Source organism: Pocillopora verrucosa, chromosome 7 (genome assembly GCF_036669915.1).
Source record: "Pocillopora verrucosa isolate sample1 chromosome 7, ASM3666991v2, whole genome shotgun sequence".
Lineage (NCBI taxonomy): Eukaryota > Metazoa > Cnidaria > Anthozoa > Scleractinia > Pocilloporidae > Pocillopora > Pocillopora verrucosa.
This window is the reverse complement of record NC_089318.1, coordinates 24,540,149-24,551,324: the sequence shown is the minus strand read 5'-3', so window position 1 is coordinate 24,551,324 and position 11,176 is coordinate 24,540,149. Positions and strand designations below refer to the sequence as shown.

Sequence of the window (11,176 nt, the reverse complement as noted above, 5' to 3'; positions counted from 1 at the left end):
ACATTTCCTTTTAAATTAGTCACAAGAATTTGTTGTGAAGTCAAGATAACAACTTCTACCTGATAAGTTTGAGTATTCTCATTACCTATTTGTTGAATTATGTATAGATATTTCTAGGGAGAAGTAACATGTTAATCACCTCTGGTAGTTGAGACTTGCTTATAGTTAACTCTAATCACATATTTTTGCAAACTTACAATTTTTCAAAGATTTTAACTATGGTTTGATTCTAATATTTAATTAATATATTTAAGGTGGAAGAACTACATTTTACCGTTCAAACTTGAACCTTTTTTGCGAAAGCAACCGAATGCACTTTACACAAGAACCCTTTTTGGATATCGAGTGAACAAGGAAATTTACATGTAGGTAAAGTGGAAGAGTGTGATCCTTTCCCTTGGTTAAAGATATAATTGCAGCCCTGAAACACTACAGATTTTTCTGGAGGGTTTTAGTCACGAACCTTTTTGTAAACAGCCCCTGACGCAACATTTTCAGGTACTTGCGAGGAAGTCGAGCGGCCAATGCGCGTAGTCCACGTAAAGGATGCGCGCCTGCTTTATATAAGTCAGCGGCCATCCTTGTGACAAAACAAAATTGAAAGTCGTCTAAATGGCATTCGCGTCTGTTATTTTCCTGGTTATTTTTGCGGCTTTTTGTTTCCTGCAAGAAGGAAGGGCAACTAGAGAATGGTACAAGGAGGATTTTCCGAATCCTACGAGAGATGTTAAAGGTTGTGGTCGTAGAGGAGAGGTTTCCTGGATCTGTGATCCGGAGAATATTCTCAGCTACAAGGCTGCCAACAAGATTGAAGAGTTGATATATTCAGTTGTTAAAAATACTTATTCAGGGTGCAGCAACGATGAGAAACCTGGATTTCAAATTGGCGTTGCAGTTTTAAACCGAATGAGAGGCATTCCTGGTGAACCTGTGGAAGAAACAGCGAAGACGTTTGCCAAACATTTACATGACAGCTGGGGTGTCGGCCACGCGGGATGTGATGACGGAGCAATGTTGCTGATTTCCATTTTAGATCGTCAACTGTATGTCTCCACAGGAAAAAGAGCCATGAAATTGTTATCCCATGACCAGATTGATATTATCATTGAGGAAATGAAGCCATACATGCAAAAGAGAGATTACGATCAAGGTGTGGAACTCGCCATTGTCCGAATGGGTGAAGTTTTCAGCGGTAAAGTCCTCGAGCGTTCAACAAACTATGGTCTTATCGTCTTCTGTGTGCTGTTGATCATTATTGTTGGTGTTGGGCTGTACATTGGGCATAAGCAAGAACAAGAACGTAAAAGATGTGAAAGAAAACTGAAGAGAATTCAAGACGAAAGAGACAGAGCCAGACAGTCTCAAAAAACTTATGAAAGCAAATCATGTCCCATTTGCTTGGAGGAATTTCAGCCGGAAACGAAAACAAGGCTGTTGGCTTGTGGTCACAAATACTGTGAACCTTGCTTGACCAAGTGGCTGGAAGACCATGCAACTTGTCCAATCTGTCGCCAATCAGCTGACAGACGTGAAGATGAAGGTGGTGCCTGCCATACCTATGACTTCCTCCCTGATCTTCAGTTCCGACTGATGATGTTACAGCTGCAGCACCCATCATTTGTTACACCCACCATGGTGGACAGATGGGGCAGCAGCAGTTACACAGGGAGTTTTACTTCTGATCCCATTTTTGTCAGGTCACCTATGGTTGGGGGAGGTAGCTTTGGCAGTGGTGCAGGGTTTGGTGGAGGTGGAAGTAGTGGAGGTGGTGGTCACGGAGGCAGCTGGTAACATGCACAAAGCTGTATCAGGTCAAACCTAATGGATATTTGATGAAGACTTTCACAAGCAAAGAACTTACAGAGGGTACCTCAGTTTTAAATTCTGGAGTTCTTGTAGAGGGTCTCCATGCCTTTTTGTTTTTCCTCTTTCTACTAACTAAAGGTAAATTTTGTGTACACATTGTCATAAGGCTTACAATGATGATGATGACATTGATATCAGTTTCCAGGCTAGAGCAGCTCAGAATAAGTTAGCATGGACAGTTTTTCATTGCTGTACAATGTATATGTAAAACATGACTCAAATATGAGCTGAAAAAAAGTTGTCTTCCGTGAACATCAGGTTACTGGTTCAAAAATGGGTCAGGATTGGTTAAGTAAACTTAATGTGTCATGGCACTTCTAGACTAAACTGAAAGGGATGTTATGCTTGATTTTATATGATATCTTGCATTCCCACAAGAACCACAGTTAAAACTGTAGTGTTATTTGTAGTCTGCAGTAGCACTTTTATTTGCCATAAATAGTGGTCCGCAATTCACATAGTATTCTATTGAGTGAGGAAAATAGAGGCCTAGTGTCATCAGATAAAAAATCCTCAGTTTTGAATTTGAAGTCTGTTCATTCCATGATGTGCTGAATATTTCAAATTATGAAAATCGAAAGTTAATAACTTCTTATGATTAGAACTATTTGATTTATCCATGGATCAATTGTTCAGATTCTGAAATGTAGAGATAACATCTTTATTAAATGAAAATACAGTGTTATGGTTGTTGTGGATTTTGTTTGGATGCTGAATGTTATTTTTGAAGTTGACAAGAAGGATGCAATTAGCATATTCAAGACTCAAGAAAATTAATTGCTATTTGCAGATCTTCGACTCAAACTGTGTCTTATACGTGTTAAACCGTTTGGTTTCCCATGACTAAGCATTTTGTACTGGTGCCTAATGTTTTCAATGGTCCTCTGCAATGCACAAAGGAAAAGAGTCAAGTAATCAAGAGATATTTCTGTGACAAGCAACAAAATGCAGTACTTCCGCTTTCTGATTTCCCGTATCGTTCCAATCGCCATCAATTTTTAGACGATTTGGCGATCCTAGCAATCTTTAAAACAAAAACTTTAAGAAGTTAGTCAGTTTTTGCTGGACATAGTTCGTCAAGTTGTCACAGCCTGCTTTTCATGTAATCTTTCCGATCGCTCGAGCATTGTTTAGGAAAACAAATTAATATGCATTAGCGAGGAATTGTCATTCGGCATTACCTGCTCCTGATGTGAGTCAAATTAAATGAAAACAAGCGTTTTGTTGACTGAAACTTGAACGTCGATGACGCCACAAAATAAATGTAGATTCCCCCGTTTATTTGTTTCGCTGACTTCACTACAACAACTGTTTTAGCGAAGCGAGGTTTAATGATTTACAAAGTATCACTAAATAACTCGAAGGATTTCAAATGGATGTTTTTCCGGCTCATGAAATCAGCATCTTAAGTTTCAAAAGCTCGCGGTGGCGTTTAAATAGTTTATTGAACGTCGCTGAGACTTGATATTGTCGTCGTTGTCATCATTGTGGTCAGTTTCTACTTACGTAGAACACGTTTGGTCAAACAGGCGCAACAGTCCGGAGCAGGTGAACCGCCTAATAACTATGAAAACCGCTTTGGTCTCAAATTCAACCGAAGAAAAACAACAACTAAACACATAAGATTTACATAAAGAATGTATCTCAGTACATATTTGCTGTTAAAACTCTTAAGTACTCCTAACGCGACATAGCGTAAGTATGCAGTAGATTTACTAAGAAATAATTCATCGTGGACTTATAGGATGACTGCCCAGGAGGGTTAAAGTAATTAATTTAGCTTCATGAATAAAGATGACTGTTGAGGGAGTATTTGGAATGCGTCATAACAAACAGAAGCACGAGCCGTTGTTACCACTTAGCAAGGATATAAAGCACGTTGCCTCCTTTCCTTTCGGTTTTTACATCCCTTCTAGGAAAGTTTGAACGTCACTGTCTGTAAGTGATACGCATTTTTCAGTGTTTTAGCCGCCGTAATCCAAGAAAATCAAGATAAAATAAATCCAATCCAAGAAAGTCAAGATGGCGAGCGCTTTAGCTAAGTTCCTGGTTACTTTTGCGGCTTTTTATTTCCTGCAAGAAGGACAGGCAACTAGAGGATGGTACAAGGAGGATTTTCCGGATCCTACGATAGATGTAGAAACTTGTGGTCGTAGAGGAAAGGTTTCCTGGATCTGTGATCCGGAGAATATTCTCAGCTACGGGGCTGCCGATAAGATTGAAGAGTTGTTGTATTCAGTTGTTAAAAATACTGATTCAGGGTGCAGCTACTATGATAATGGCAAACCTGGATTTCAAATTGGTGTTGCAGTTCTAAACCAAATGAGTGGCATTCCTGGTGAACCTGTTGAAGAAACAGCGAAGACGCTTGCCAAACATTTACATGACAGCTGGGCTGTCGGCCACGCGGGATGTGATGACGGAGTTATGTTGCTGATTTCCATTTTAGATCGTCAACTGTATGTCTCCACAGGAAAAAGAGCCATGGAGTTGTTATCCGATGACCAGATTGATATTATCATTGAGGAAATGAAGCCATACATGCTAAAGAAAGATTATGATAAAGGTGTGGAACTCGCTATTGTCCGAATGGGTGAAGTTTTCGGTATTCGTAGTGCATCAAACCATGGGCATATCATCTTCTATGCTGTGCTGTTGATCATTATTCTTGCAATTATTGTTGTGCTGTGCATTAAGCTAAAGAAAGAACAATCACGTGGGGAATGGGAAAGAGATACATACCCAGGTATCTCTAATTTTGATCTTACCAAATCTGATCCTTTCTATCTGTGTAAACCTGACTACGACAGGTGTACTATGTTTAAGAGACGTAGCTTTGGTAGTGGTGTAGGGTTTGGTGGGGGTGGAATAATTGGAGGTGGTGGTAGTGGAGGTAGCTGGTAACATGCACAAATCTGTATCAGGTCAAACCTGATGGATATTTGATGAAGACTTTCACAGGAAAAGAACATACAGAGGTGACCCCAGTGTTAAATTCAAGTGTTTTTGTGGAGGGTCTTCATGCCTTTTTGTTTCTCATCTTTGTACTTTAGTAAATTATGTTTACACATTGTTGTAAGGCTTATAAATGACAATGGTGACATTAATATAAGTTTCCAGGCTAGTGGAGCTCTGAATAAGTTGGCATGGACAGTTTTTCAGTGCTTTACAATGAGTATGTAAAACATGTCTCAAATATGAGCTCAAATGTCTTCCGTGAGCATCAGCTTACTGGTGTCAAAATGGGTCAGGATTGGCTAAGTAAACTTAATGTGTCATGGCACTTCTAGGCTAAACTGAAAGGGATGTTATACTTGATTTTATATGATATCTTTCATTCCCACAAGAGCCACAGTTAAGACTGTAGTGTTATTTGTAGTCTGCAGTAGCACTTTTATTTGCCATAAATAGTGGTCCGCAATCATTACATAGTATTCTATTGAGTGAGGAAAATAGAGGCTTAGTGTCATCAGATTAAAAAATCCTCAGTTTTGAATTTGAGGTCTGTTCATTCCATGATGTGCTGAATATTTCAAATTATGAAAATCGAAAGTTAATAACTTCTTATGATTAGAACTATTTGATTTATCCATGGATCAATTGTTCAGATTTTGAAATGTAAAGATAACATCTTTATTAAACGAAAATACAGGGCTATGGTTGTTGTGGCTTTTGTTTGGATGCTGAATGTTATTTTTGAAGTTGACAAGAAGGATGCAATTAGCATATTGAAGACTCAAGAAAATTAATTGCTATTTGGGGATCATTGACTCAAACTGTGTCTCATACGTGTTAAACCGTTTTTTTCCATGACTAAGCATTTTATGTTGGTGCCTAATGTTTTCAACGGCCTTCTGCAATGCACAAAGGAAAAGAGTCACGTAATCAAGAGATATTTGGGTAACAAGCGACAAAATGCAGTACTTCCGCTTTCAGATTTCTTGTATCGTTCCAATCGCCATCAGCTTTTAGACGAATCGGCGATCCTAGCGATCTTTTGAAACACAAACTCGAGAAGTAAGCCAGTTTTTGCTGGACGTGGTTCGTCAAGTGGTCACTTGGCCTGCTTTTCATGTAATCTTCCCGGTTGCAGGAGTATTGTTTAGGACGATCTGAGGTGATTCGGATGACCATACGGAAACCGGGTTTGGTTAATAAACGGAACCTTTGGACTGGAATGGGTTTTTTACTTTAGAGCTGTCGGCTGAAACATGCTTTAAGATAGAGACTCAAATTACGGGTACGGAACTAATTCCAAAAGTAGGCAGAATATTATGCTGTTTTAGGTCTCTCATAGGAAAATATTTTCTTCAAGAGTCACATAAGGCTTAGAACAAAATATAACAAAGTTTTCGTATAGGATTTTTAATAACTAAGCAGACCAGGCCTTATTCAGCAAGGACAACCTTAGACGTGCTCTTTATTTCAGAAACCTATCTTTTTTAATTACAAAATTTACACGCATGAATTCACCTGTCAGTTTTTTGACCAATCTAACACAAGATTGTTTACAGCGTTGCGAAATGTTTTCCTGAAACAAATTTATCAACACGCTGAAGCGTAGCAGATGTAAACCGTCGGGTTGAAAATGTTATAAAACAATTGTTTCATGTGTCAGCTGTGCGTTCATCGAGATATGAAGCACCTAGGAAGTTTGGTCTAATTTGAGTTCGGTCTAATTTTTTAAATCTTTCGTGCTCTCCAAACTACGCCTCGAGCAACTCTTACGCATCTTTCGTGCTCTCCAAACTTCCCGTGTGCTTCATATCTCGATGAACGCACGCTGACGTATGAACCAGATGTTAATTTGTCAGCGGAGCTTGGCGGCAGATGACTTTTTCATTGCCGGAATATCGCTGAACGACCTCGTTGAACAAGATAGACTCTGCTTTCTCTTCGTTATGTAAGTAGCCATTTCTTGTTTGACACATCGTCGTCTTCACATTGATATTTCATTGTTCCGCTTCGAAAGTACTCACGAGCAAGGAGTAAAGATATAACTTATTAACTTTTACTATTTTCATCATCCATTCACAGATCGGAACCATTCCTTTATTTAGTCGCTAGTATGTTTTAGCTGCCATAATCCAAGAAAATCGTCAAGATGGCGAGCGCATCAGTCATGTCCCTTGTTATGATCTTGGCCGTTATTTTTGAGGCTTTTTGTTTCCTTCAAGAAGAAAAGGCAACTAAAGAATGGTACAAGGAGGATTTTCCGAATCCTACGATACATGTGGAAGCTTGTGGTCGCAGAGGAAAGGTTTCTTGGATCTGTGATCCGGAGAATATTCTCAGCTACGAGGCTGCCAACAAGATTCAAGATATGTTGTTTTCAATTGTTAAAATACTTCTTCAGGGTGGAGCAACGATGACGAACTTGGATTTCAAATTGGCGTTGAAGTTTTGTAACCGAATGAGAGGCATTCCTGATTTATCTGTTGAAGAAACAGCAGAGAGGTTTGCCAAACATTTATAAACATTACAGATGGGGTGTCGGCCATGATGACGGAGCAATGTTGCTGATTTCCATTTTAGATCGTCAACTGTATGTCTCCACAGGCAAAAGAGCCATGAAATTGTTATCCGATGACCAGATTGATATTATCATTGAGGAAATAAAGCCATACATGCAAAAGAAAGATTACGATCAAGGTGTAAAACTCGCCATTTTCCGGATGGGTGAAGTTTTCAGCAGTGAAGTCCTCATGAGCTCAACAAACTATGGTTTCATCATCCTCTGTGTGCTGTTGATCATTACTGTACTGTACATTTTGTACCAGCTAAAACAGAGTGAACCGGAAAGTATCGAGGAAAGATTTAGACACCCCTATGCTTCTGATCCCACTTTTAACACGAAGGCTATGTTATGGAGAGCTATTTCTGAGAGAGGTAGCTTTGGCAGTGGTGTAGGGTCTGATTGGGGTGGAAGAATTGGAGGTCGTGGTAGAGGAGGCAGCTGGTAATATGCGCAAAGCTGTATCAGGTTAAACCTGATGGATATTTGATGAAGACTTTCACAGGAAAAGAACATTCAGAGGTGACCCCAGTGTTAAATTGATGTGTTTTTGTGGAGGGCCTTCATGCCTTTTTGTTTCTCCTCTTTTTACTTTAATAAATTATGTTTACACATTGCCTTAAGGCTTATAAGTGATGATGATGACACTGATATCAGTTTCCAGGCTAGTGGAGCTCTGAATAAGTTGGCATGGACAGTTTTTCAGTGCAGTTTACTCGATAAGCTGGAAACCACTCCGCTTCGCGTCGTGGTTTCCTACGCTTATCTCGTGTTCTCCCAACCTCCCACGTGTTTACATCAGGCTATGTAAACACGGAAACCATTTTACATTTCTTCAGTAGAACATGACTCAAATATGAGCTCAAAAAAATGTTGTGTCCACCGTGAGCGTCAACTTACTGGTAATTGCTTAGGGTCAAAAATGGGTCAGGATTGGTTAAGTAAACTTAATGTGTCATGGCACTACTAGGCTAAACTAAAAGGGATGTTTTGCTTGATATTATGTGATATCTTTAATTCCCACAAGAGCCACAGTTAAAACTGTTGTGTTATTTCTAGTCTGCAGTAGCACTTTTATTTGCCATAAATAGTGGTCCGCAATCATCACATAGTATTCTACCGAGTGAGGAAAACAGAGGCTTAGTGTCATCAGATAAAAAAATCCTCAGTTTTGAATTTGAAGTTTGTTCATTCCATGATGTGCTGAATATTTCAAATTATGAAAATCGAAAGTTGATAACTTCTTATGATTAGAACTATTTGATTTATCCATGGATCAATTGTTCAGATTTTGAAATGTAGAGGTAACATCTTTATTAAATGAAAATACAGTGCTATGGTTGTTGTGGCTTTAGTTTGGATGTTGAATGTTATTTTTGAAGTTGACAAGAAGGATGCAATTAGCATATTCAAGGCTCAAGAAAATTAATTGCTATTTGGAGATATTCGACTCAAACTGTGTCTTATACGTGTTAAACCGTTTGGTTTCCCATGACTACGCATTTTATACTGGTCCTAATGTTTTCAATGGCCTGCAATGCACAAAGGAAAAGAGTCACGTAATCAAGAGATATTTGTGTAACAAGCGACAAAATGCAGTACTTCCGCTTTCTGATTTCCCGTATCGTTTCAATTGCCATCAACTTTGAGACGATTTGGCGATCCTAGCGATCTTTTAAAACACAAAATTAAGAAGTAAGTCAGTTTTTGCTGACATGGTTCGTCAAGCGGTCACTTGGCCTTCTTTTCATGTAATCTTCCCGATCTCTCGAGCATTGTTTTGGACGATCTGAGGTGATTCGGATAATCATACGGAAGGCGTGTTTGGTTAATAAATGAAACCTTTGGACTAGAATGGGTTTTTTTATTTTAGAGCTGTAGACTGACACATGCTCTAAGATGGGGACTTAAATTATGGGTACAGAACTAATTCCAAAAATAGGCAGAATGTTATGCTGTTTTGGGTTTCTCGTGGAAAAAATATTTTCTCTAACAGTCACATAGGGCTCAGAACAAATTATTACAAAGTTGTCTCGTATGATTTTTCATAACTAAGCAGACCAGGCCTTATTCAAAATGTACAACCCTAGACGTGCTCTTTCTTTCAGAAACCTATTTTTTTTAATTACAACCTGTTATTGATGGTGTAAGTTTCAAAGTCACGCTCTTGAATAACAATTAAGGAGTGAAGAGCGGTTCTCTCGTGGATCCGAGTCACTGATTTTCAACTATTCTTCAACAAACGAAGATCTTCAAGTAGTAAAACCTTTTGAGGTTTAGCGCTGAGTCAAATAGGGCTAACATTTATTCTAGTTTAAACTAATAAATAAAGCTGATTTCAATTTTTTTTAACCGGAATAAAAAGACATTCGCTCGAAGACCATTTCGAAAAATTTCGATCAAATTGCTGTTCCGATATAGAGTTTGTATTTTTAGTTTGAATTTTTTTGTTTGCAACCGGCCAAATAATTTCCCGATTACGGTGTTGATGTTGTTCCCAAAACAAATTTAAGATGCATCAGCGAGGAATTGTCATTCGGCATTATCTGCTCCTGATGTGAGTCAAATTAAATGAAAACAAGCGTTTTGTTGACTGAAACTTGAACGTCGATGACGCCACAAAATAAATGTAGATTCCCCCGTTTATTTGTTTCGCTGACTTCACCAGAACAGTTGTTTTAGCGAAGCGAGGTTTAATGATTTACAAAGTATCACTTAATAACTCGAAGGATTTCAAATGGATGTTTTTCCTGCTCATGAAATCAGCAGCTTAAGTTCCAAAAGCCCGCCGTGGCTTTTGAATAATCTATTGAACGTGGCTAAAACTTAATGCAGTTATTGTTGTGATAGCCAGTTCTACGTGCGCAAAAAAAGGATTGATCAAACAGGCGCAAAAGAACAGGTGAACTGCCGAATAACTAAGAAAACACTTTGATCTCAAATTCGACTGAAGAAAAACAACCGCTAAACACGTAAGATCAACTTAAAGAAAATTTATCATTACGTATTTGCTGTTAAAACTCTGAAGTATTCCTAATGTGACATAGCGTAAGTATCCAATAGTTTTACTGAAAAATAATTCATCCATGGACTTATTGAGTGACTGCCCAGGGGGGTTTACGTGATTAATTTAGTCACAAAAATAACGATGACTGTTGATGGGGTATTTTGAATGCGTCATAACAAACACAAGCACGAGTTGTAGTTACCACCTAGCTAGGATATAAAACACGTTGTCAGTCATGCCCCGTTTAGATCAGAGTGAGAAACTAAGCTTGAGCTGAATATAACGCGCTTTCTTAAGATGGTATCTCGAGGTAAGATTATTTTTTCAATATTTAAAGCAGTAAGCAGCTAGCTCCCAACAAAAATATATTCAAAATCACCTTTTGTATGGCTTCATAATATTAAATGAATAGCTTTATTGTCTATAATATAAGCCATTAAAAGTATTTTTTGTAACGAGTTCGAGTCCGTAGAAGGAAAATTTTTTAAATTTTTTATAAAGCTAAACCTAAACCTAAAGCTTCCTTTAGATATTTTCTTTTTTCAACGCTAAATATCTAATTCATTGCGTGCTCCTAGTCTTCGAATAAAGCGCTTCAGCCGAAATGTTCCCGTTTTTTTTTCCCTCAAAGATTTCCTTAAAAATAGAGATTAGTCGGTATTTATCGCCTGACGGGGGGAGGGGGGGGAGGATGAAGGATTTTTTTGGGGGGGATCACATGGTTTTCAGGAGAAACGAACAGAGTGTGAAGGGGGTCTGCGGAAAATTGACTTCCAATCAGATGCCAA

The 11,176-nt window shown here is 38.5% G+C and overlaps 2 protein-coding genes and 1 pseudogene across 2 annotated transcripts; all 3 read left to right on the top strand.

Annotated features, from left to right (window-relative positions):
* The first annotated feature begins 602 nt into the window (after positions 1-602).
* Positions 603-2,556, top strand: LOC131792119 (uncharacterized). Its single transcript, XM_059109492.2, has one exon. The coding sequence runs from the start codon at positions 613-615 to the stop codon at positions 1,789-1,791; it is 1,179 nt and encodes a 392-aa protein (XP_058965475.2). The 5' UTR covers positions 603-612; the 3' UTR covers positions 1,792-2,556.
* Positions 2,557-2,671: 115 nt separating this feature from the next.
* LOC131792124 (uncharacterized) lies at positions 2,672-5,523 on the top strand. Its single transcript, XM_059109498.2, has one exon. The coding sequence runs from the start codon at positions 3,889-3,891 to the stop codon at positions 4,768-4,770; it is 882 nt and encodes a 293-aa protein (XP_058965481.2). The 5' UTR covers positions 2,672-3,888; the 3' UTR covers positions 4,771-5,523.
* A 1,429-nt stretch (positions 5,524-6,952) lies between these two features.
* On the top strand, positions 6,953-8,731 carry LOC131792062 (uncharacterized; annotated as a pseudogene).
* Positions 8,732-11,176: the final 2,445 nt, after the last annotated feature.